Source organism: Lissotriton helveticus, chromosome 5_1 (assembly GCF_964261635.1).
Source record: "Lissotriton helveticus chromosome 5_1, aLisHel1.1, whole genome shotgun sequence".
Lineage (NCBI taxonomy): Eukaryota > Metazoa > Chordata > Amphibia > Caudata > Salamandridae > Lissotriton > Lissotriton helveticus.
Genome location: NC_136065.1, coordinates 1,326,179,133 through 1,326,206,322, shown reverse-complemented (window position 1 = coordinate 1,326,206,322; position 27,190 = coordinate 1,326,179,133). Strand labels below are relative to the sequence as shown.

General features: G+C 43.9%; 1 protein-coding gene across 2 annotated transcripts in view; it reads right to left on the bottom strand.

The window, feature by feature from the left end:
* Nucleotides 1-27,190, bottom strand: part of LOC144755356 (receptor-type tyrosine-protein phosphatase V-like) — a 704,907-nt gene that overhangs the window by 53,085 nt on the left and 624,632 nt on the right. For both annotated transcript variants that reach the window (XM_078644168.1, XM_078644167.1), the window contains 5 exons: nt 25,082-25,158; nt 13,582-13,716; nt 10,949-11,065; nt 4,372-4,529; nt 4,033-4,168 (listed from right to left, as the gene is read on the bottom strand). In XM_078644168.1, the coding sequence (XP_078500294.1) occupies nt 4,033-4,168; nt 4,372-4,529; nt 10,949-11,065; nt 13,582-13,716; nt 25,082-25,158 (623 nt within the window). The remainder of the gene's footprint in view (nt 1-4,032; nt 4,169-4,371; nt 4,530-10,948; nt 11,066-13,581; nt 13,717-25,081; nt 25,159-27,190) is intronic.

Below are 27,190 nucleotides of genomic sequence, written 5' to 3'. Positions count from 1 at the left end.
TGACTGTCTCGAGTGAATTCACAGACAGCCTAACTGCCAACAAAACCCAGACATGGATTCCACAGACAGGCAAAGGCACAGAATGATAAACCAAGAAAATTACTACATTCTAAAAGTAGCATTTTCAAACACACAATTTAAAAAACAACTTCACTAAAATATGTATTTTTAAATTGAGAGTTCAGAGACCCCCAATCTCCAAATCTCTATCTGATCCCAATTGGAAGTTACAATTTTAAAATGTTATACGCAGCTCAAAAGATAACCTATGAGAGAGATAGTCCTTGCAATAGTGAAAAACGGAATTAGCAGTATTTCACTATCACAGCATGTAAAACACACCAGTGCATGTCCTACCTTTCACATACACTGCACCTCGCTCATGGGGCTACCTTGGGCCTACCTTAAGGGTGCCTTACAAGTACTAAAAGGGAAGGTTAGGGCCTAGCAAGTTGTTTCACTTGCCAGGTCGACATGGACGTTTAAAATTGTCCACACAGACACTGCAGTGGCAGGTCTGAAATCTGTTTGCAGGGCTACTCATGTGGGTGGCACAATAAGTGCTGCAGGCCCACTAGTAGCATTTAGTTTACAGGCCCTGGTGCACTTTACTAGGGACTTACTAGTGAATCAAATATGACAATCATGGATAAACCTATTACAGATACTTTTTACACAGGGAGCAATTGCACTTTAGCACTGGTCAGCAGAGAAAAAGTGCCCAGAGTTTTAAAACCATTTATTTATTTAGGAAGTTTTCTATAGCGCTGTCAAGACCCGGAGGTAACAGAGCGCTTTACAGTAAGAGAAAGACAGAGATCTGCATAAACATGACATATGAAAGGTATTCGCATTCAAGGAGTAACATAGTAAGCGGAACATGATTGTGCTGCCGAACTTCTTTGGTTACAAGATTAGTTGTAGACACAATAGTACAGGGGTTGCTTACTGGCCCCGGTTATCCGCAACCGAGGGAGCGGGTAAGGAACAAGGATTTGAGTTGCCTTTTGAATTCCGCAAAAGATGAAATAGTTCTGATGTGCTGGGGGATGGAATTCCAGATTTTGGGGGCGTTTCCAGTGAACGAGCAGTCCGCTGTTTTTTTCTTTCTAGTTTTAGGTAGGATGAGCAGGAAGGAGTTGGAGCTTCTCAGATTCCTGGCTTGGCCTGCTTTTTTGAGTTTTTTTGCCAGGTATTCGGGTTTGCCGGTATGGAGGGCTTTGTGGGTTAGGCAGGCCGTTCTTAAGTTGCTTCGCATTTCCACTGGGAGCCATTTGAGTTCCTTGAGTGCTGGGGAGATGTGATCCGATTTTTTGATGCCGGTGATCATTCTGGCTGCCGCATGTAATGTTGTTTTGATCGGAGCCAATCTCGATTTAGGGATACCTGTTAGGATTGCGTTCCCATAGTCCAGTCTTGACAGTACCAGAGATTGCGTGGCCATTTTGAGATCCTTGTCCGGGATGTAGGGTTTGATCTTGTTCAAAAGTCTGAGGTTAGAGAAAGCACCTCTGGCCGCGTTCTTGATGTGTTTTGTCATGTTTAATTTGGGGTCTATGATGATGCCAAGAGATTTGACAGAGTCGGCTAGAGTAAGATTTCCTTTGAGGGCATCAATTGCTTTTAGCCATTCGGTGATTTGAGGGTTGTCATCCTTGTTCGAGATGAGGAGTGTCTCAGTTTTGTCTGGATTCAGTTTCAGGTGATTGTTTGTCAGCCATTGTTGAACATCTTTCAGGACATTGTTTAGTCTGTGAATGTCAGTGAGAGAGGAAGTTTCCAGATAGATTTGTGTATCGTCCGCATAGAGGTGGAAGCGGATGTTGGCTTTCCTGAGTAATTTGGAGAGTGGTTCCATATAGATATTGAAAAGCTGAGGCGAGAGCACCGATCCTTGGGGGACGCCCTTATTGACCTGCTGGGTTTCGGAGGTGAAGTTCTTGATTTTTATGATTTGTGTTCGATTGTGAATGAATGAGGAGAACCATTTGAGAACTACTTCGCCGAGGCCAGCTCTCTCTTGAAGAGCCTTGGTGAGGAGTTTGTGGTCCACCGTATCGAATGCTGCGGAGAGGTCAAGGAGAATGAGGAGGCAGCATTTGTCTGAATCAAGAGATCCGTGGATATCATCGATGATGTTCAGCATCGCTGTTTCTGTGCTGCATCCTTGTCTGAAGCCAGATTGGAGGGGGTCTAGGAGATTGATGTTGTCCAGATGTTGAGTCAGTTGCAGAAGTACGCAGCGTTCCAGTATTTTGGAGAGTAAAGGGAGGTTAGATATTGGTCTGAAATTGTTCAGGTCTGTTGAGTCAAGGCCTGGTTTTTTCAGCAGGGGGGTAACTTGCCCCATTTTTAGGCAGTCAGGGACCACTCCACTTTTTAGGGAGCTGTTAATGATTTTGCCCCATATAGGTGCGAAAGTGTGCTTAATTTTCCTGATTAGTGAGGGAGGAATGGGGTCAGAGTTATGTGATAACCATCAAAAACGAAATACAGCACACAGACAAAAACAGGCGATCAGAAGCAAAAAAGACAAGGGACACACATGCCAAGGATGCCAGGTCTAACAAACCCACAAAGCTGGTCCGGTGAAGACACAACCTCACCAGGCTGAAGAAACAGGTTCATCCTACTTAGAGCTTTACCACAGCAGCAAACTAGTTTCAGTAGGACCTCAACAAGAAGGTATCCAGCCCTGTAGAGTGGTTTTCATATACAATCTGCTGCCTTGCCTAAAGGAGAAATCTGAGATCTATTTCAGTGACGAAGTCCTAAGGTAGAGATCTAGACCAGGTGAAGATGCTGAAAGTATCAGTCTAATGAGAGTATGCCTTGAGCTTGGAATTTGACTTTTACTGCTCTGAACTTTTCCCGACAAAATCTCAGGCTTTAGTGGGCCCTTGCTCAACGTCTTTCCAAATTCAGTTAGATCTTCTTGGATCCAGCCTGTTGCCTTGACATGCTGAGAGATTCGGACTTCCATTTTGCAGACTAAGCCTGAAGGTAAAATCATTTGCTGCCATCCTGCTTCGTGTATGTGACCTCCAAATTCATTCTGTGTGGCCTCAATGCGAGCTTAGGCCCTGGTCTACCTCAAACACAGTTTATTATTGGTTGTTAATCCTTTTTGGTGCTATTTTCACATAAAACTTTAAAAAATGCACATCTGAGGTCCCATTATTGGAAATGTGTCGATTTGGTGTAATTTATTTATTAAAATCTACTCAATTGTTTTAATTCAGTTTGGGAATTTTATGGTTTGCTGTTTTGACTGGCCTACTGTTTTGGTACTAGATAACTACTTTACATATTAACCAAAGGTAAGCCTGTCTTCTCTGTGCCACTGCTACTAGGGGATTGAGCTCATGTAACTGTAGTAACAATTGGGGTTCACCCTGCTAAGATAGTTATTATTCCTTGAATTGGGCAACAACTTACCCCAAATAATAATCCTCTTTCTTACAACCTCTGTGCATTGTCCATGTCATGATTTTTTGTCCAAATTAGAACTATTGGTGTGTATGATTTAAAGTGTAATACTGCACAGTTCTGAGCAAATGCACACATAGCATCTGTAATACATCTGAAACAAACTTAAAGATTTCTTTATGTAGACGGCTCTGTTCGGTTGCTTAAGATAGTGGATGGGTACTGGAATCTAATCTTTGTGATAGATTAATACATGTATCTAGAAGAAATATAGACCCAGGTGGAGCACACATCTTGGCGAAGGCAATGTATTTGGCACAAACATGTGAGTAGAGCTGATAGACACTAACTGTGTAACACTGTTGAGCACATTTAGAAAAGATTCAATACTACCAGATAAATCATGGTGAGGCTCACGTGTCCTAATTTTGTAAGCAGTGCTCAGTCATGCTTTCTGTCTGACACCCCACTCCCTTATTTAATTCACAACTTTCACAAGCATTCACAACAGAGTCTGTTGGGATCATACTCTTAAGCAAAGTCCTCTGCAAGTGCCCAAGACATACCCCGTCCCATTCATGCAAAGCCCCTCCCAAACCTTACCAGTGTGGGAGTCATGAAGCAGCAGCTCTTGGCGATCCTTAGGGTGACTCCATATACATCCACACTCTTTTCAGTCTTTGCCTGGTGCAGCAGACAGTCCAGAGCCAGGACAATGCCCATCTGGCCCACTCCAGCACTAGAACAAAAAACAGGCCTATTAAATAATTTTGGTTAGAGTACGTTGTAGGTCTTGGTCCCAGTTACACGTGAGGTTAAGGGCAGTTTGAATTGGGGTGGATGGGCAGTACCGACAGTTTGTCCCCCATAATCCAAAAACAATAGTCTCCAGAACAATAGTCTCCAGAAGCATATGTAAATAACAATTAGATGGACCCTCACCTGCAGTGAATCAGCAAGGGAGCTGATCTCTTCCTGCCCGGTGCACTCTGCCGGAGCGCAACTAGGAACTTGATAATGGATTCACCATTAGGCTCATCCTCGTCATTCCACAGTGGGAAATGGAAGCGGTGGATCAGTCTCTCCTTTGTCTTCTTCTCCTGACGAACACAAACAAGGAAGAAAGTATAAATGTTTCCAAATTCCTTCGTGACAAATATACAGAGGTCAGGAAGGCCTCCTTCAGAAAGTGGGATTCACCTCTCACGTTCCTATTTTGTATAGCGCATTACCCAGCTTTTGGATGAAAACAAACTGATTCCATGTAACCACCGTTTCTGCCATCAAAGAATACAAATGTCTGAAAAACTGGCAGAAGTTCTCATAGTGGTAACTGTGGAGATGACTGTTGAATGTGTAAAACAGCAGATCCATAGTCAAGAAGCAGGACAATACTGAGTCACTAGAGATACAGGAGTCCTCTTCTACCACCCCAAGACCTCTCTGATGCAGTGAACCCAAGTTAACCTTACTGCAGTGGGAAAACAAATCTGGTACTGATGTGCAGTGCTGAAATGCATATGGCCCCACATCTGCAGCAGTGGACAATCATGTTTTGTTTTACTGCATGACACTGAAGAGAATATTTCCATATCCACGTGTCCTGCAATGGGTCATGATCTGTGGATTGCATGATTTCGATCATGGTTGGACTGCACCAACAGCCTACAGCAGGGATGTCCAAAGTAGGTCCAGAAGTGCCCATCCAGGTCATGTTTATGAATATTCACATATAACAAATTTACATATAATGAATTTCATATACTCATTTACATGGTCAGTGGTTACCATGAAACACTGGCACATATCCACCCTTCGTGGACCGATGTTGGATTCCCTTGCCCACACCAAGGCATTCTTCCGGTGTGGATGCCGGTGAAGGTTAAGGTCACTCGTCTAAAATAGAGGGTAATGTATTGCACCTCAACCATCTCCACACATTCAAAATAGTTCACTATGCCCCTGTTTAACCATCATAAGTCTCGAGGCAAGTTGACCTGAAATTGGAGAAAGAGCACTTATCACATCACACAATAATTTTCACCTATCACATCCAAATCCAGTTTAAAACACAAGGGGAATTTAAAGTCAACAGTTAAAAAAAACAACAACAAAAAACACCCACTAATCAAAGCACAATCTGTGGGACATTTTTAAACTTTCTGAGAAGGAGATGCTTTCCTTCAAAGTTGTGGAATATGAGCTATTTGTTAAACAGTTTGCCACCCAGGTGCCATTTATCTGACTGATGAGGGTTCAAATCGAGACATCCTCCCTGATACAATCAGGAGCAACAAGAGGATGAGAGAGCTCTCTGCACTGTGTGTCATTCCCTCTACCCCCACGCCCTGACAACTCTCTTCACCGCTGAGACAGTCGACCAGATTGACCATGACATGTAAACACACCACGACTGCTCATTTTTGGTTGTGGAAAAAAAAGCAAATGGAACTTTTCATCCAGTACTGAACATAAAGGAATTAAACAAATGGGTCTCCCTCAAACAATTTTGAATGCTCACGGTACAGGCCGTTATCACTCTGATCAAAGAAGGCGACTATTTGGTAAAACTGGATTTAGAGGACACCTAATTTCATGTCCCTATACATCCTGACAGTCAACCCCACTTAAGGTTTACACAATGGAAGGGCAGGATTTTCAATTCCAAGCATCATTTGTGATTGTGACCATCTCCAAGAACCTTCACAAACTATTAGTTCCAGTAGTTGAGATTCTGCAATTTAGGGGATTTTCTTTCTCCAACTATCTCAATGACTTGTGGAGAAGTGTGGCTCAGGGGTTAGAGGCAGCAGACCCGGAAGCTGAGATCGGTCCTGGACCAGGGTTCAATTCCCCGCCTCGGCGGGGTATTGGGCTAAAAATTCCACGGACTCGATAATTCTCGCCCCGGTGCCTCCTCGACTCACGGGTTCACACTCTGCGACTCTGGGCAATAGCTTGCTTAATCTCCACAACGGCCCCTCGCGGCGGGATGCCTGACTTTCACCTTGTGGATACCCTGCTATCTCACAGGGGAATACCAGGAAGGGTTCCCTAAGCAAGCGCCGGGAAACCCACTGCGGGTAGCTGTGCGCTATATAAGCTCAACTACATTTACATTTACATTTACTAGATAATCTGTGCTTCCTCTCTCTTTAAGGTTCAAGAGGCTGTGATCACGATAACAGACATTCACTGGCTAGGCTTCAAATAGAACAATCAAATCTCTGTTGACGACAGTCCAAGCCAGACAGTTCATAGGAGCATTATTAAATGCACAGACAGGTTCTGTATTTCTCTCTGAGGACAGGACTGAGTCACAACAGAGGAATCTGTGAGCTTCGAGGCCTCACCCATTAGCAATGGTGAAGAGTTAGTTGAGGAACCAGGGGCTGTTGGCCTCAAGGACAGCAGTGGTCCCGTGGTCTCATTTCCACCTGAAGCCCCTGGCGAATCACCCTTTGAATATTTGGAAATCGGCTTTGAGAAATTACAAAGCGGAAAGTCCAGAGGCTTTGGAGAGAGCTCAAAATCCAAGTTAGTATTTGCACACTCCCAACTTGGAGAAGGGGATTTCCTTTCAGATTCACCCTTCCACTCCAGTTGACTACAGACACCAGTTTGTGGGGATGGGGAGCCACCTTAGAGGACTGGGAATGCATGGCACAAGGAGAGAATTGGCTGCAGTTCTGAAAGCAGTTCAGTTTTTTCAGCCTCTGTGGAAGGGGAAGAGTCTGATTGTTGGTACAGGAATGTTATCTGAACCAAGAATTCCCAGTTAAATTGACTAGCAACTCCAATTTGTTTATGGGCAGAAAGTCACTAATTATCCCACAGAGCTGTTTACATTCAGGGAGCACTGAATTTTTCCGTGGATAGATATGTTTGCATCTCAACAGAACACAATGCTTCCAGTTTTTGTTCCGAGATCAATTGTCCATAGGCTTGTAGAGTGGATGCTCTCTTGATTCCTTTTGCCACAAGGTCTTCTCTACACTTTCATTCCCAACTCCTTTCATCCCGAGGGTGCTGCAGAAGACTCGGGTGGGTGAGCGGGTAGAGATTATCAGTGACATGCTTTCAGAAGAGATGCCCATGGTTCTCCATTTTGATGAGCCTGTACGAGGGCACATTCTTTAGACTCCCGATAAGCTCTTCTCCCTTACGATTTCGGGAGTTGCATCTAGGTTAGTTATGACATCTGAAGCAATTGGATTCGAGACTGAAACTTGGATTCGTTTTATTAGCCAGGTTGCAAAAGATATCCAACTTTCTAGAAAAGATTCTACTCGGGCCTCTTACAAAAAACATTGGAGCTCATTCTCAAAATGGTGTTCTACTAAATCCTTAAATTCTGCCTCAGTGGATCGTTACCAAATTTTGGAATTTCTAAGAGAAGGGTTTCTTAAAAATTAAACTCCCTCGACTCTAGCACTTTAAGTGAGCATCCACAAGCATTTAGGGGGTTGGGGAGATCTGACCTCTCTTGTGTGTAAATTACTGAAGAGGTTTTGGTTATGGAAAACCACTTTCTTCATCAACGATCCCATTTTGAGATTTGCCAACTGTCTTGGGAGGGCTATAGGGTGAAGATTTTGAGCATTTAGAAACTATACAGATGGTATGGTTAACAGCGAAAACTGCCTTCTTGTTGACAATTCCATCAACCAGAAGAATAGGGGAATCAGGGGTCTTTATTGGTGACGTCCCCTAATTTAAGATTCTACCAAACAGGGTGGTCCTGAGACCACATCCCACATTCAATACCATGAATGTCATCTTCACCAGGAAATAATCCTTCCAATACTCAGGGGGATGAGATACAGCAAGATTTGTCATCCATTGATGTTGGGAGAACCCTTTGACTTTGTTTGCAACATATAAATAAATCAAGAGTCTCAAAATCTTCTTTATTTTGTTCTGAAACATTAATAGGGTAAATAAAATGGCCTTGTTGACTCAGATTAGGTGGATTCGGCAGACAATTTTGCAGTCTTATAAGTCAATTGGGGAAACTGCCTCATACTAGATCCAAGGATTATATACCAGATCTGCCTCGGCTTCATGGGCAGAAGAGTGCCCATACATGAAATATAAAGCAGCTGCATCAGCATACAACCATACATTTGTGGAAACTACAGCTTGGATGCATTGGATGAAACTTTTAATAGTTTTCGTTCAAATCTTGTCAAGGCAGCAATGAAGTAACTTGTTGATAATATACCTTGATAAGTCTGTGCATAACTAATTTCATTTGGGGGGCTTGTGAAATCCTCATTTGATTATGAACTGGGCCGAATGGGACCGATGAGTGGGTAATTACATCATTACTAACCAGTAAAAATTACTCTGAATCAAGTCCCCCTCTTCTTAGTCAGGGCCCCTCCCTCCCAGTGAGCATTTCTTCAGCACCTCCTTTTTGGTCTTCTTTTGATTGACAGGATGCTTGACAGTGGAAGGAGCCTGATGTGCGTATCGGACATAAAAATAGAAATAGTTCGTGAGTGTCAGAAGTGCAGGCTGCTTCACCTCATTTTGGACTGGTACGAGGAGGACCCCATTTGGGGTAATATAGTTGACCAATAACTCACCGGAATGGTGAATTGTGTACACAAACATAATAGGCAATTTCCACATTTCCGTGTTACTTCCCCTGACATGCTGCGCCTGCGGTAGCATCATTGCACATTCATGCCCCTATGCAACAATATTGGTGTACGGGTAGGAATTCCTTACTTTTCTAGTCTTCTCTGCTTACTAATACATTTCAGCAGTAAGCCAGGAGTACTACTTGTTTCTCCTGGCTTAGTGTTAGGATTTAGGGTTCTTAGTGTAAGCTGCTTTGGCAGTGTGGTGGAGCAGAAAGCAGGAGGAAAATCCCCATTTGATAGTCTGCTGGGTACTGCACGGAACATAGCGGTACCTGTTTTGAGCCTCCCGTATGTTAATTGTTGAAGTCTAGATACAACATTAAAATTAGGGTTGCTACTATAGTTGCATTATGAGGGGTGGGTGTTTTATAATTATTGGTGAATCATGATGTTGGTTTCATGGCCATGTTGTATTGGTATCATGGTATTGTTTTGTCAGTGTAAAGGATGGTTTTAATTCTGAAAGCAACAACATATTATACAGAAGCAATGAGAGAATAGAGGCTCTTACCAACCCCAATCAGCCCCTTCAGCACCGTTCCTGTCAGCACCCAATTATTTATGTTAAAAAGATAGCATTGTAGATGTGATCAGGCATTGTGAGTCAATAGCAGCACAACTGTCCATTTGCACTTGGCTTTCTCCGGATGTATGTCATCACAACGCTTGCTTTTACTACGTATGCCTTTACAACGCAGGTTTTACAACGCAAGTCGTTACAACGACTTGCGTTGGGGGCGCTGGATAGTGGAATAGTTTACTATTCCAACTCCAGTCCCCAGTGGATAGTAGGGAAGGTTTTGGATAGTAAATTAAACTATTCCCTATCCTACAGCGCCCTCCAGCGCAAGTCGTTGTAATGACTTGCGTTGTAAATCCTGTGTTGTAATGGTAGTGTGTCGTAAAAGTTGCGTTGTGATGGATGTTTCCCCTTTCAGACTCTGAAACCCACCAGGGAAACAAAGATATATTCTGCTTTTAACTTAACAAAACGGCAAAGAGACAAACCAAGAAAGTGTTTTACTTTCTCAACTTCTGTATCTATCCAAGGTATTCAGGTCTACTTGCAGATATTACACCATAGCGACAATTTACATTGTAAATAATGCTAACGTTAATTTTCAGAGTTATATAATACATATGTATTCCTCCCAAACACATGAAATCAATGTTCTCAACAGAAGAAGAATGATTGACTGAGTTGATGCCTGTCAGCATTCAGCTATATTACCTGCAGGTTTCATGCAACCGTTTGCACAGGCAGACAACACCGTGAGCTATTCTACCAAAACTGGACCTTTTGATCGGCACAGTACACAATGATATCGGCAACATATACATTGACCCTCTGAGCTATATTACAGGAATGTAATCCCACTACCTATAGGTTCCAAGCAATGCTTTACAGAAGGCAGCTATTTTATGGTTATTTTAAGACAATTCAAATCTGAGAAATACATTTAATAAATTACAGAAGTGCATTAATCACTTAAACCATATAACCAGTGACATTTACAGAACATTGCTGGATACAAAGAGATGCCTGCAGCAAGTTCCAACCAAAGTCACTAAGATAAATTAAATGTGCCAATTTCCTTGGTTGTAAATGTTGTAAAAATAACACATATGCACCGGCAAAGCACAGGTTTATTATCAATGGCAATACCCATCGTGATGCCACCCCTACTAATTTTACTCCCTTTCTGCTGACCGCTTCATCTGCAATCTGAATGGTTCCCAGAGATTGTTTTCGATTTCGGGCACCACCCCAAGTAGGATACACTTGAATCCAATCGCCCCTGTTGCTATCTTGTCCTGTCTTGGCTCAATTACAGTTCCTACCAAGGTCCACAGATGCACATACTCACGTGCTTTATCTTGAGATGCGTGCACTTCCAACCCATCATGCTCTTCATCGCCGCAAGATGAACAGTCACACTCCCACTGCAGATCGGACTGGCGTCCATGGGCCAACACTCGGGAAGCTGGGATTGACAGAAACAGCCTTGTTAAAGATGGTGAGGGACTGCGGCATGTCAACTTTATGATCCCCAACATTGGTAAGTTCTTACTATGCTGTTTTGACCTACAGAAGATACCTTGTATTATGCACACTGCACTAGCAACTACTTCTAGAAACAACCAGACAACTACAGGGCAAAAAAGAGACAAGGAGACAGAATGTGGCCTAAAGATCACATGGTGAATCAGTTGACTGAGACAGGGCAAACTCACAGTCCAACGAGGTCACAGTTGTGCCAGTGACATTTAAAGATCCTCACCTACATTAATTAAATGATACCTCCTCTGCTAGCTCTGGCTAATTTTGGTTTTCAAGGACACATTATAAATGCCCATCTTTGAGACACCCTAGTCTATTTCAGGAAAATGAACATGTCTTCTTGTTAGAAAGTGACAGGCTTTTATGACTTTCTTATAGGCCTTATAAGGCCCAAAAGTGGATACCAAACGTTTTTGGAGAAACATGAATGTAGCCTCTCGAAACAACAACACAAATTTGCACTATACAATGTATGAGTCACATTCCTGTGATCCTGAAACAAAATGGAGCATCCCCATACTCATTAAAAATACTTTTGTAATTATAGGCAGTCATTCACAAATCACGTTTCATGCGTATTCAGTAGATGGGAGCATGCCTGGTTCTCACTCATGCATGTAGCATGATGAACCATCGCGAGATTGCCACGCTAGTCCATGGAAGATACCTTGGATGCACTGCTGCTGTTACAGATAATGCACTTTTATCTCAATTATAGGATCTTCAATTTCTTCTCATAATCAGCATCCAAGTGATGAGCATGAAAACCAAGTAGATCACAGAGTAATCATACATGACGTGAGTATTTCTGAGGCTGAGCACAGACTATTTAGGGATTCGAATCTCCTGTCAGAACACAAATGGTAGCGCAGAGTGAATGTATAAAATGGCTCCCTTTGGATTTCCTTGCGGTGAGAGTGTTAGAGAATAAAGAGAGTGACATTGCTGGAGAGAGGCAATAAGGTAAATTGCCACTTGCAACTCGATAATTAAATTTGCATATAAAACGTTCAGACGAGCAAGCAAACCACTTTGATTTTACTTGTCTAAAGGCATGGTTACATATAAAAGGTTGTATCACAAGGAGTATCTATGTCTCCCGTAACAGTTTTGTTTATCAGAGCAATTAAACCTTCAGCAGACACTGAATGATTCTAAAGACTATACTATTTGTTGGGAAATTAACAAATATCTTCAAAATGAACTTTCTGCAACTTTATTGATACTTTAAAGCGCTCCAGCATTCACTCAGGAGGTCACATTACACAACTCCCTGCATGACAGGACAAGGATCTTCTAGACCTACTGACCGCAGCAGTTAAATTGGTCCTGTCCAACTGTAAGGATACAGCTAGGATATCATTCAAATGCTGGTTTAACTGGGTGACATACCTAAGAGGCGCAGATAGCACTGCCCTGCAAAACTCACCCTGGAGGCCAGCCACTAGGGGGATGTGGAGTGTCGCTAGACATTTTCCTTGACTCCTACAAACCCCCTTGAGTCCACCTGGAACCCCCGGGGAGGAGATCGGCCCCCACACAGTGATACAAACCCAGACTAGGCTCATAGGGAGTGAACACTTCTTGTACACCATCTCTACTCTTTCTCTCCCTTCTTCTCTCTTCTTGGTATCCTGTCTCTAATTTTTCCAGCTAGTCCGCACAGGGGGGGACCAGCTGGATATGTACAAAAGAGTATCATGATAATTTCTGTAAAGCCAAAAAGAATAAAAATACCTTGAAATAAAAAAAAAAAAAAAAGGAAACATGTCATGGGATTTCCTGGAGGACTAGTGTGATGTCCAGCTGCTGGTTCTCAAGCCTTCTGGAAAACTGTGATCGAGCCTCACAAAGGCCAGCCAGAAGCATCTTCAGAGACTGAGGGACGATATGTGCCCCATCCAGGAACGCAGCTCTGTGCTACTCTGATACAACTTGCAACAAAAGAACCAGCCTGGCTGTGAGAGGGCAGATTTTTGTATGGTTTCTGAAGGGATGGGGCATTTCAGAGGCTTTCTGGCAACATAAAAGTTCAAAATATACTGCTGTGGGAGAGAAACCAAAACTAAATCCAGTGCTCTGGCCGAGCATCATTCACTGGACAATAATGCAAAGGGCTGGGCATTTCCATCTCTTCACTTCAAGAGAATCATGATCTTGAGTTTCTGGCTACCAATGTACTAAAGACATTTTATGCAGCTTTTCAATGGTCTTGACGTCATGTAATACTACTACACTTACTTAGAGGCTCTACAAAGCAGTTCTACTACTTTGAGGCTGAGAAATGTGATTGTGTTTCAATGTAATCCTGTTCTTACCACAGCACAAGAGTGCTTCCTTTCCAATTAAGTATTTATGCAACACCAGGTTCCAATCGATCTCCAAAAACACACTACCCAATGTCCATTGCAGTTTATCCATTAGGCCCTTAAAACTCACCTCGTCGTCCTCGCCAAAGGGCACCAGAGTGACAATAGTGTGGACGTTGTGTTCCCAAGCCATCCTCCAGAACTGTTCAATAGTGTCCTCTTCAGGCCCATGAACAGCAAGGTAATCTTTCGCTGAGTTAAAGCCCTGTGAAGCATCAATAGAACCATAGTAAGAACATGGACCCCCATTGTCAACACCACGTTAACGTGAAGTAGAGTTTCACTTAGTGCACGTCCAGGGATTTTCCTCTTTGAATATGGATTGTGATACACAGTGGCATAGCTAGGAGGGAGGAGTGGGGGAGGCAGTCCGCCCCAGAAGGCGAGGGGGCGGGGTTGGGGGGGTTGGCACTTAACGTGAGGGGAGCAACTTTGGCAAGCACAAGGTAAGTGGTTTTCTTTTTAAAAATGTTTTATTTTACCTCATCATTGTCTGTCGACACTCTCCCCCTGTTCTTACCTGCATCAGCCGTCACTGGGCGGCAAGCTCAGGGACAGCCCCGGGCGGCAAAAGCTCTAGCTAAATTACTGGTGATGCAGGGGTTCAAGCACAGTAAGCGGTCTACAACTCTTCATATATATGCATAATTACCAAACACAGTAATCCTCTTTTACCAACACACATTTAAAAACTAGGAGACCAATTTTGCAGAACCTTTTCCAGCTTGTGAATCAGTGAGCATGCAAATCTCATCTATATTCACTCAAGCAGAATCAGGATACTTTTGCACATTAAGATGTCCTTTATGAATGCCAAATTGCTGTTAGGTAGGCAGATAACTCCTCACTCAAAACTGACACCCAGGGCCCTTTTATGAGTGCCACTGCAATGCCGAAGGTGCAGTTAACACAATTTGTGGTAACATCTGAATTAAAAGGATTCAGAACTTACTGCTGATCTGGTGTGCTTCACTTGACACTTCGATTGCTCCAAGCCGGCAAAATCACAGGCTAACACTCCATGGGAAACAAAGGAGTTACTGGGGAAATTTGCTGAGAAGTTATTGATTCTATTGTTGAGTGCCCTGTTAATTCCTAATTTCTGAGGGTACCCTCAGTATTTTCCCTTAGTCCTCCAGTATTCCTCTTCAGAGGAACCAATAGCTCTAAAATCAGTAGCTCAAGGTGGCTGGGAAACACCAGGAGAAACACCAAAGCATAATGAGGCATCTGTTGAGTAGCTTCAGGGGACAGGTCCATGTTATTTAGGTGAGCACCAGAGTTATGACTTTTTTAAAAAAAATATATTTTTATTGGTATTTTGCACATTACAAAAATATAAAACGTTGTGACATATAACGAATAGGAGGTTACACGGGCGAGCCAGTAGGGATACGTGATTTACAATTGTGTCTGCCCCACGTTTCTGCAACAGGCATTAAAACATTTAACATTGAACTTATATGTGTTTGCGTGTGGACGCGTGCTATGACGTAAAGACAAAACATAGATGTGTTTGGCGGCTGTTTAGTGTTAGATTACACTCCCTACGCTGGGTTACTAGCAGCTGGTCAGGCGTGTACAGTTCTTTTATGGAGGTTTGTATGAGCTAAGGAATTTGTCTAATGTTGACCACATTCCTCGGTCAGGCTTTCTCCAAGATGTCTGCCTTAATGCGGTGATGTCTGCCCCTCTTAGGAATGTGACCCAATTCAGCCTTGAATGTGGCTTTGGTGGTGTCTTTCCACTTGGCTAGTACTGTTTTGACTGCTGTCGTCAGGAGGAAGTCCAATAGGTACCTGTCCTGCTGTGTGGCTAGATCTGTTGTGATGTGAGCGGTAGTTGTTGTGGCAAATGAGTGTTCTAGAGTGCATCCTAGGGCTTCGCTGATGAAGCTAAACACCTTCCCCCAGAATTTTCTAACCTTACTACATTGGAAGATGAGGTATGCGAGGTCTCCCCCTACTGCGCCGCAGTTCCTGCAGCTGTCGTTGCCTCTCAGGCCTGATGATGCTAGGCGAGCCGGTGTCCAGAATGCTTGGTGTAAAAGCCAGAATTTAGTTTGTGCTAGTACTGGGGATATCATGTTTTTTGATGGGGCCGCCCAAAACATTTGTAGTTCTTGTTCTGTGAGATTGGAGCCAAGTTGCGTTACCCAGTAGGTGCTGTTTTTTGCGTTTAGTTTGGAGGATCCTGGGCGGAGGAGCTTATACAAGTGCGAGACCGGGTGACCTGTCTTGTTTATGTTTTCCATGTACTGGAAGATTGAGGGCTTGTGTTTGGTTAGTTTAGATTTTGTTAAGGCTGTCTTGATAGCTAAGAAGTAGTATAGTTCCACATCGGGTAGGTCGTGACGAGTTCTCAGGCTATTGAAAGTTTGGGGCAATCCTTCCTCCTCCAGCTGAGCTGGATATGTGAGACCTACTTTTTTCCATGTGTGCATATCGAGGGTCTTCCCTCTGTATTTAATCTTGGGGTTGTCTCAAAGTGATTCCCAGAGCGAGTTCCTGATGCTGAATTCGAGCTTCCGGTCTTCTTTGAGCAGCACCTGCCTTGTGATCCTGAAGATCGGGTTGCTCTTATGTGCTTGCTTGTTGACTGTGAGGAGAGTTAAAGGGTCTGCATCATTTAGGATGGCTTTCTCTATAGAGAGCCAGGTTGGTGTGTAAGGCTGTTTAGTTAGTACCCAGTGCATTCGTTTGCGGGCTATGAAGGCTGTCTGGAAGGTTCTCAGGTCCGCCACATTAAGCCCCCCTAGCTTTTTACCTAGTCTGAGTTTTTGGAGGCTGATTCTGGGTTTTTTGTCATGCCATATAAATTTGTTTAGCATTCGGTCAATTTTTTTGTTTAATTCGTCCGTGAGAGCCAGGGGGAGCATACCAGCTAGATAGTTTACTATGGGAGTGACCATCATCTTCACCATGTCTACTCTGCCCCACCAAGTAATAAACTTGGGCGACCAGGTATCTAGCAGACCTTTTATCTTTTCTAGAGTGGTTTTCTCATTCTGTTCCAGAGTCGACCTTAGCGTTCTGCAAAAGTGGATACCTAGGTATTTGACAGAACGAGGTTGCCAGGCCAGCTCGGAGGAGCCCAATACTTCTCTAGTTGTGTGTATGTTGAGGGTCATACATTCGGATTTGTCTCTGTTGAGTTAGTAGTCTGAGTGTTTGGCGTAAAGTTCAATGGTGTGCATGAGTGCTGGTATGAAGTGAGCGGACTTCTCCGTTATTATGAGTAAGTCGTCTGTGCCGGCAGCCAGTTTGGCTGTGGTGTTGTTAATGTTTACTCCCGCTATACTGCTGTTGTCTATGATATTTCCGATCAGAGGTTCGAGGTTGAGAAGGAACAGCGGAGGGGATAGAGGGCATGGTTGTCTCGTCCCCCTTTCGAGAATAAATGGGGCTGAAGTCGCTCCATTAATTGCTATCTGGGCTTTGGGGTATTTGTATAATGCCATGACTTTCCACGTGAAGCTCTCGCCCAGGCTATACGCCTGCATGCTTTTCTCTAAGAAATGCCAGGATACCCTATCGAAGGCTTTTTCTGCGTCTAGCGTGATGGCTACTGTTGCGTTAAATGTTTTGGAGGAGTGTTCTATGACCTGACAGAGGAGTCTCGTATTGTCATGGGACATGCGAGTTTTAGATAGCCTACCTGTGAATTTCCGATTAGCTGTGGAAGCACTTTGTTTAATCTTGTGGCTAGGATTTTTGCGTATAGCTTGCAGTCTAAATTTATGAGTGATATAGGGCGGTAGTTTTTGGGCCATTGTGGGTCTTTGTCCTCCTTAGGTATGACAATTATATTGGCCTGTGACATGGATTCTGTAACTGCCCCCTCTTTCCCACAGTGGTTAAAGACTTTTCTCAAAACCGGAACTAGTTGGTCTTGGAAGGTTTTGTAAAAGGGTGTGGTGTAACCGTCTGGTTCCGGGGCTTTGCCATCTTTTAGTGCCCCGATGGCTGTAATGAGCTTGCTAGTTTTTATGTCCTGACCTAAAGCCTTGGCCTCCTCTTCTGTTATCTTGGGTAGATTAAGGCTGTCTAGATAGGCTGAGCAGCCCTCCTGGTCTACGTTGTCATCTTTTTTGTAGAGTTCTTTGTAGAATTCCATGAATGTGTGTATAATTTCTTTGTTCCTGGTGTGTGGCTTGTTGTTTGTAATCATGATTGTAGAGATACATTGTTGTCTTTGTTTGTATTTGAGGTATCACACAAGTGTTTTACCCGCTTTGTTAGCCTCGCATAGGTTTAATTATTTGTATTTCTTGATCCACAGACCCGCCCGTTCGCTCAGAATTCTGTTGAATTCGTATTTTTTCCCTGTGAGTTCTACGAGTGCGGCTGCGTTCGAGGTATCACTAATGTGTTTCTTTTCAAGTTCTTTGATGTCCTGTTCTAGGTTGTTGCGCTTTTGTTTCTCTATCTCTCCTGGCCTTGATTTCTATCAGCGTCCCCCTGATGGTTGCCTTAAGGGTGTCCCATAGGCACTTTGGGTCTGTGTCAGGTATATCGTATTCTGTGATGTAATCCTTTATGGCTTTCTCTATTCTGTCTTTGTCCTCTTTTTTTGCCATGGTTATGTTGTTAAATCTCCATCTGCGTGTGATGTGCTCGCTGTGTCTGCCTGTGAGTTGTAGGCTGATGCACGAGTGATCTGAGATTGTTCTAGCCACGATGTCTGTGTGTTCTATCAGGTGTGTGTGAGGCTGAGATGAGGATGTAGTCTATTCTACTGTATGAGTTGTGTGAGTTAGAGTAAAAGGTGTAAACTCTGGAATCGGGGTGTTGAAGGCGCCATGGATCTTCTAAATTAAACTTGATGCATTTTTTTTTAGAATATTGAGGGACGCCGGGGGTCGGGTGTGTGAACCTGATTGCCTGTCTAGGGTGTGGTCCAGGGCTTGGTTGAAATCGCCTGCCAGCACATTCATGTCGCATGGCTGGTAAGCTTCTATTTGCCTCAATACCCCTTCCAGTAACTAGTGTTGTCTGTGTTGGGAGCGTAGGTGTTGGTTATCAGTATGGTTTCAGCTCCTCTTTTCAGTTGGGTGATCAGTAGTCTCCTCTGGTGGTCACTCTGTTCTTTCTCAATAGTTATCTTGGATCTGCTATTCATCAGGGTGATGACACCCCTTTTTTTCCCTACCGCCGGGGAGCAGGCTACCTGACCTATCCATCTCGCTTTAAGCTTGCTTGCGTGTTCTCTGGCTAGTTTTGTTTCTTGTAAGAGGACAATGTCCCCTCTGGTCTTAGCTAAGTAGTCTAGTACTTACTTCCTCTTAATTGGGTGATTTAGACCCTTAACGTTGAGGTAGACTATCTTCAGGTCCGCCTGCATAGCGTTGTTGTTATTTGGCGTCATGGTTTGCAGGGCCCTGGTCAATGTTGATGTGTTTAGTAGTGGTTTGTTGAGGTGGTTGTTTTAGTGCGTGTGATATAACTGAGCATTTGTTAATGACTAAGACTAGGACGTGGACAAAACGAAACAACGGTATGGACGGGACGGACAATACGTACATCGATACACCCCTCCTCCCCCCCTTCCCTTCTCCCTTTTCCCCCCCTCCCACCTCTCCCCTCCCCTACAGTTTAGTCGTACAGTAGACGTGCGACAGCAAGGTCCCTCTCGCCCCGCTACTTTCCCCAGGATAGTCAGAGGTCATCTTGTGCTTCGCAATAACGTTGGCCGTGCGACTTTCGGGGGTGGATCTGTCTATTGGTGTTGTCCCTCCGTTGCTAGTTGTCGTTACTGTGACCCCCGTCATATGAAAGTTAAAGGATATAGACATTCCTATGTTCCGTATCGCTTGTCCAGTCACTTCTTGTGCAAGGGTGTGTAGGTTTGAGCTCTGCCATGTCTATGGCAGGCCTTCCATGAGGTAGATTCTGCTGTGCAAATGATTTTTGGTGAGTTCATGAGGTAGAATTCTGGTAAAGTCAAGTAGTCTTATCGTGTGTCCACATATTCTGTGAGAGTTTTTGGGATCTTCGTTCTTGTGCTTTGTTTTAGTTCCGCGAAACTGACGAGTGGCATCTTATGCGTCTGATTAGTCTGTAGAGTGTTCTGGTGAGGCACTTCTCTTGCTAGTGGGTGTTGACATCTCCATTAGCTGAGTGGTTGGGCCTTCTAGGTAGCGAGCTAGTTCCATGGGTTCCTCGAAGGTTAGTGAAGAACTGGGATTTCAAGTACCCAGCGGCGCCCAAAGTCCTCTGGGTTCCCTTGCCTTGGTATACAGAGACACTGAATACTTCTAGGTGGCGTGAGAGATCAAATTCATTATCTGCAGCCAGTAGCAGAAATCCCAGTAATACAACACGGTGTACAACTCAAGAAACTGCTCAATTTACTAAGGCGAGACATCCCTATTTATACACAAAAAGGTACATTTAAAATGCACGCCCCTGCACCTTAATTCAACCAATAGAAAATACATGACATCACACAGCATCATATAGTAAAGCTCATTTTATAGTGTCCCAACCCACAAGTTAATATTTAGGCATATCTAAATAATAATCTGGAAGGCCCGAACAAACCCTTAATTGAAAGCGTAACCCATGAAATGAGGAATTGGTAAAGAAAAGTAGTTTCAGATAATGTGCAAGATAACAGAAACGTAAAGAAACTTAAAAGTTAACAAATGTCTTGAATGGTGATTGGGAAAGTGGATAACGATCTTGCAGGGAAATTGGCTTGGCAGGGTCAATTCCAGGTGAAAGGCCAGCTTCTGAAATTAACTCCAGCGCACGAAGGAAACCTTAGTTAATGTACACATGACCCACAAAAGGTCAGACTGCTTTGCTCGCAGACTAACTTCTGAGGCCTACGTAAAAGGCAACACCAGATGGCAGTCACGACGCATGGCAAAAACCCATGTTTAGAAAAGAAAGTCGTGCACTTTAAAAGCACGCAAAATCACAGAACCTCATTAGTGCGACTCCTTTATTGGTTATTCTGAATCTTGTCGGGCCAGCAAATGAAAAGGTGATGTTCTCTTTCTTTAACCTATATCTCTTTGGGCTAAGAAGCCCTTTCTGATGTCGACTGTGGTTTTTGAGTAGTCCTGTGTGAGGATGATTTTGTTTCCATTCCACTGCAGGTTATGATTCTTTCTTGCAACTCCGAATATAGCTTCAGTTTGATGTGATCGTAGTGGTTTACATATTATTGGTCTTGGTCCTATTCTGTTAGTTTTTCTTACGGCCGGGACTCTGTATGCTTTTTCTAGTTCAAATGGGTTCTCGAACCTGAGGTTGGTCAGCTTGGGAATGAGGTTTTGCAGGAGTGACACGCACGAGCCTACCTTGTTTTCTTCGCCCTCTGGTACTCCCAGAATTCTTATATTTCCTTTTCTGCTTCCTTCTTCGAACTCTGCTGCTTGCTTGCGAAGGTCAGTGGTAGCTTTAGCTATGTTGCCAATTGCCTTTCCAGTGAGCTTTGACCGGTCTTCAATATCACTGACTCTCTGTTCCACTTCGGAGAGCCTGCTGTTCGCTGTGTGAATGTCTGCTCTAATGGCTGCCAGTTCAAGCTGGATCACGTCTGTGGTTTTTTTTGTAGTCTTTGCTAGGTCGTGTACTTCCGCAAGTTTTTTGAGGATGCTGTCCAGAGTGCTGCTGATGTCTGATTTTTGTTTTATTGGTGATTCAGAGACTCCTTCTGGTTTCGTTTTTTTCGGCAGTTGTTTTCCATCATTACTGGCCATTTTGGCTATGCTCCTTTTTGTTAGTAGGCTGTTGAATCTCTTACCTCCTCTTTGTGGAGGTGGAGGAACTTTATTTCTCTGTGTGAGGCCGCTTTGTGAGTCGTTGCTCCCCTGTGTGTTTGCTATTATGTGTATCTTCGGTTTTTGTTGTGAGTGCCGCTTGGATTTTCTTAGCTCTGGACTACCTGGTTCGGTGACCTTGTTGTGTGCCCTGCCTGCTTCGTTTGCTGATGTTCTGTGGTAGGGCTTGCCCTGTTTGTCTCGCTCAGGGTAGGTTGATAGTTTTATGGGTCTTGACTCTTTCCTTTCGTAGTCTGTTTGTGCTCGAGATAGCGTTGTTCCTGGTCACCGCTTTGGGTCTGTGTGTCCCCTTGCTTTCCTCTGATGACTTGTGGTGGTTTGTCTCATTCGAGTTTGCGCTCGCTGGGCAGTGCTCTTTTGGCCTTTCCGGTTTTGCTCTCCGGTGGTGTGGGTTGCACTTTATCGCCATGAGTGGCCTTCTAGTTGCTGGTTAAATGTTAGTTTCACGTTGGTGGTGGTGGCAGGTAGTATGCCCTGGTAAGGCTCAAGCTTTTTGCTAGCGCCTCAATGATGTTTGTTTCAGTCGCGCTAGCTCTGTTCCTCATTGGGCGTGTCTGATCGCGAATGCGGCAGCTTCTTATTGTTTTGGATTTCCCCCTTCTCCGAAATGGGCCGTGGATGTTTCTGTTGTTTCCGACTTGCTTTTGATGCGAGGCTAGCGGCTGTGTGCTCTGGTCCCCTCTCTCGCTGCTCCTCACTGCTCCAGATTGCGCTACCCCTAGTTGGTTTCGGTTTCGCCCTCCGTTGGTGTGGGCTGAGAACTGTTGCTTCCTATTCCTCCTGTCTCCCCAGTAATAAGTTGATGTTATCCCCGTGGAATTTTCTGATGCTTTAGTCGCGCAGTAAGCAGCTGCTGGATTGTCTCATTGGGCGTTTTTTGTGAGCGTCTGTTACGTCTGCTCTCGCGCCGTTCTTTGGGTGGGTCAGCACAAGATGGCGGCGCCCATGGTTAGTTTCGGTTTCACCTCCCCTTGTCAGGGTTGGACGCTAACGTTGTGTCCAATTACAGTGATTTTTAGTGATTTCTTCTTGTAGGGGGTGGGTCAGCTAGTGGGAGCCGTAAGGCTAGTTTGGGCCGACTGGACTGCTGGATAGCGCCTGTACCCCTCTTGTGTGCGTCCTGGCTGTCTGGCTTCCCGAGATGGCTGCCCCCTGCAGTTTTGTTTAGTTTCACTTTCTGCGCGCTGATGGTGATAGCAGTTAGGCCCTTACCGGGGTCCGGGAAGCAGGGTGCACCGCCTGGGGAGGAGGGGATATGAGCACTGACCTCTTGGTGACGGTTCTCTGAGGTAGAATCTTGCACCAGCGCCTTCGTTGCTTCGCCGATTGTTTTCTCACTTACTCCGTCGCCGCCATTTTGGTTTTTTTCCCCCCCACTGCTGGTGATCGTCTTCTTCCAACTTATTTTGTCAGTTGTGTCATAGTTGTTGCCCTGTGTGGCTGATATCTTCCTGCTCCCTAGGGTTTCCGATTTCCTCTGGGTCGCTTGAAGCTTCGTTTGGTTAGCAGAAATCGCGCTTAGGGCTCGTTGTTCGTCCTGGGTGTAGCGGAGCTCCGGACTTAGGCAACTCTCCCCATCGCCGTCCAAGCCACGCCTCCCTTATGACTATTTTTAGTGCCTTCTACATATATACCTGCACATCACAATTTACATAAATCCAGTTTTAAGTGCAATAAACCTATGTCAACTGTCAGGTTGAAAACTATTTTCACAGGGCTTTAAGAGAAGGGAACTATTTTCCTTTTAAAGAAGATGTTATGTTATCAGTATTAGTATAGCACGCTAACCCACCAAGAGCCCGAAGTGTGAGGCCAGACCTGGAGGACATACTGTAAGAGTCAGGTCATCAGCTTCTTGCAGAATTTAAGAAGAGGATGAGCCTCTTACGTGTTATGGGAGGTCATACTAGGCCTTAGTAACTAGGTATGAGAATGTGTGATCGTCTGCTCTGCTTTTGTGTATGAGAGGGGAGTGTGCTAGTGAGAGGCTGGCAGAGCAGAGGAGTCCGGAAGGTTGGTGGAAACTAATGAGGCTGTTCATGTAGGCAGAGCCTGTGCTGTGGAGTGCTTTGTAGGCACCCAAAAATAGCTTTCGAATATTTGTGATCAATTTATAAACTCCACAAACCACAGTGCAGAAATACTGCACACCTATGTTTAGGAGAAACAGGTGAATGCCCAAAGGTATATGAATAACTTGGTTCCACATAGCAATCCCAAAAGTTTCAGATTATGTGTATCTGCATGACACTCTAATTAATCATGAAAACTAAAGATGATCTATATATAAGTCTAGGAGGACTGTATCCAGGTACCAATGTAATGCAACAGAAGATGGAGAGTACAGACTACTGGCATTGTCTTTTGCATACTGAAGTGCCTCTGTCAATGAAACAATCAATTACTGCATCTGATTCTCAGGCAGACCAAGGCCTGCAGAAGGAGGAAGAGGGCAACAATTATCCTCTTTGCATTTCTTTCTCTCAACCTCATCATCCCGGGAACAATGATGACTCTTGGAGGTGCACTTTCCGTGATTCATGATTAACACAAAGCACCTCTTCTAAAAGGGGGCCTTTTATATAGTCCCATCAAGGACCCAGTCTGTCAGAATCAGAGCCTGAGAGTATTCCCTCCTTTTTGAAACTACTTTTTAGTTTTTTAACCATAAACAGGATAAAAATACATTCAAAATATATCTTTATCTAATTGACATGACCATTAAGACACCCTGACTTGAGCCCTTAATCTTCAGAGTATGACTCTAAGATCTAAATAGCTTTTTTTTTTTTTAAAAAGGTTTGGAGAAAATCACGATTTGCCCCAACCCAAAACTCCTCTGCCACAAGAGCCCCCTGGCACCGCTGGGTCTCTTTCCCTACACATATCATTTCTCCTGATAAAAGCAGATGGAATTTGTGGGGAAACAAACACAAATTCGAGGACAAATAACAAATGCCGATTGCAGCAGTTATTACACATTTTCACAACACCTGTAATGCTTTGGCAATTTCCGAAGCTGATTAATTACCATAGCCTCTGGTAATTTCAGATACTAAAGGATCACATGGGATTCTCTTCACTACTGCTAATAAGAACCACATGCCTATTTTGCTGTGCAATGTATTGGTGCATAGAAAAGCTCTTCGAAAGATAAACTTGCAGTGACATTTCTGCAAATATTTGCTATGGTGCCTAGAAATGCTTCGCAAAAGGTAAACTTACAGAGAAACATTCTGCATGAATTTCCCTGCGTGGTTAGTTTCTGTTAAAGTGAAAGAGATCTTGCTAGTTGACGAACATGATCTTGCAATGCACTAAACGCTTAGAAAAAGTATTTCAGGATACTTTACTAAATCTACAATAGGCAAAAATTGGACATGGAAAAAAACAAGCTTTGCACACGCCAACTTGATACCCAATGCAGTTTTGCACCGAGTTGCTTTCCCCACTAGTATCAATGAATGAATGAATGAAATGAAATTTATACCGCGCAACTAAGCCCGTAGGCATCAAGGCGCTCAACACCTGGGCTTGATGCAGAGTCCACCGTATAGTGTTACAGAGGGGATGGAAACGGACAGGGAGGGATTCTAGGAATACACAGTGTGTCCATGTGCTGGATAAAGAAATAGGCCCTTATCAAAGTGAAAAGAAGCCAACAATGTTATCAAATGTAAGAATATCTAGTAGTCCACTTCGCATTAGTCTCAGTCAAGAAACATTATAAATCCATTGCTTGTTTTGATAAAAATGGTGTTTTGAACGATCTACTCACAGGGATAAACCAGGCCTTGGCAGCATCAGACAAGGGATCAGGGCCTACAGCTGAGAATTTCACTCTGCATCGGTCATCTGAAAACAAGGGATGGAATCAGCATTCACAAGAAGGGCAAGTCTACTTTCACTAGCCAGACAAGATGAACTACTGACAAACATAAAACAATCTGGCCTGCGCTGCCTTCCTTCGTGTTAAGGGCCTTCCGCTATGTTTCTCCAAAGGTCTAGAATGGAAACTGTAGAAGTCTGAATCCTGGGTATGCCATGGCATTAATTTCAATGCCTTCTTAAGGTGGGGCATATTTTTACTTACAATGCTAACAATAATTTCATTGTAAGACTGAGAGAGCGCCAATTACAGTGAAATTTGTAGGGGTGCAGCATATGTACAAGTAGTCAGCACCCACATATGTAGAGGACTGTTAATCATGTTTAGATGCAAAGTATGACAAGTACTCAAGCAAATTGGTATCAGAGAATGTGCAGAACCAACATTACAAGGAGCAAATCCATGCTTGCTGCAATGTAGAGATGCTTTGAAATGAATTCTTTCACTATTGATAGGAGTGTTAATTGATTTATTAACGTGCCTTCAGATGGATTACAGCGAAATGTATAATCATGCTTTATGTACTCAACAATTAGCTTAAATTAGAGCCAATGCATTTGCAGTATAAGGTTGGAGGCCTTGTGAACCAAGAAGAGAGTTAACACAAAGCGCTGGGCCTATAAGTCAAGCAGAGGCCTAGTTCAGAGGATGGGTACAGGCTTGTTGGAAAATGTATTGCTTAACATTTAATGGTAGAAATGATTTATAAAAGAACCGTTTAGAAAATGTTGTAACATTTGTAGACTGTGAGCTATTTGCGTGTATTTCTTTGCAGGCGCCTCATCAAGCAGATAGTAGAGTAGAAGGGCCCATTGTGTATGAGCGTTAGGATGCTAGACTCAGACATGGAGGAGTAGACCAGGAATTTACAGAAGCAACTTGAAAGGATGAAGAGTCTGGGACCCAAGGACGTTTGAACGGGCAAGGATGGACCCATGCCATGTGGAAATTTACAGAACCTAATACCTTCTAGAGGGGCGTACCTATAGGCGTGTCGTCAACATTTTGGGGTTTCGTATTAGGGACAGTGCCCCGAGGGAGGAGGCAGAGCAGATGGCTGAGGAGTTAGAGCGAGTGGTCGCATGGGCAAGGAGCTTAGCAGCGGTGATGGAAATTCTAGTCTAAGGGAGAAGGTGGTGAACTTCTTAGGAAGTCCCCACGGCTGACACCTTTTGGTTAGGTTGGGCTGTTGTAGAGTAGGGATGTCATCTAGCATAGAGTAGGGACAGACTAATCTGAATTTATGTCTTTTATCCTGATGAGTACCAGAATCCAAGTTATAGCAATCTTGTTTAGTTTAATGGTTCTGGAATTGATTCTCGTTCTTTTCATTAGTCGATTGAGACTGTTCCGTAGGATTATGTTTGTATTAGTACCTGTTTATCTTCTGAACCTCTTGCTGAGGTGCCTGTATCTCCAGTTATTTTTGGTTATGTAATAAACCTTTTAAATTCAGTCTTTAGTCAGTGGTTCTTTGGGGAAAGAAATTGGGTATCTTGAAATTGATTGTTTAGTTGTGACTAGGTTGCCTAAATTCACTCTATGACAGGTAAAAAGGTCCAGTCGACCTGTGACGGGATTCTGGAGAATGGTAAGCAGACTCTAGAGGTGTAATCCCGCCTTTTCAGTTGGTAGCAGTGTAGGATGGTTACCTTCTAGAGTAAGGGTAATCTAGAAGTAGGTTGAGATTTCCCCGAGGCCCATAGAGAACAAATGAAGAACGTCCAGAGAATCGCGGACGGAGGATGGCGTTCCATGGAAACTGACGGAGAGTAACAGTGCGGCAGAAAGCAGCAGGTCGGAGGAGAGTGAGTATGAAAAGGGTCATGCGTTGCTAGATTGCGGTGTTATGTTGTGTCATTGTGTTGTAATGTCTTGCGGAGTTGAATGCCTGTAGCGTGAAAGGAGATCAGTTTGTGAGCGCACGCAACCGGTGAAAATCTTAAGCTCAAGGGGAGTTTAAGTGGTTCGGGTGTATCGAACACCCAAAGTAGTTGT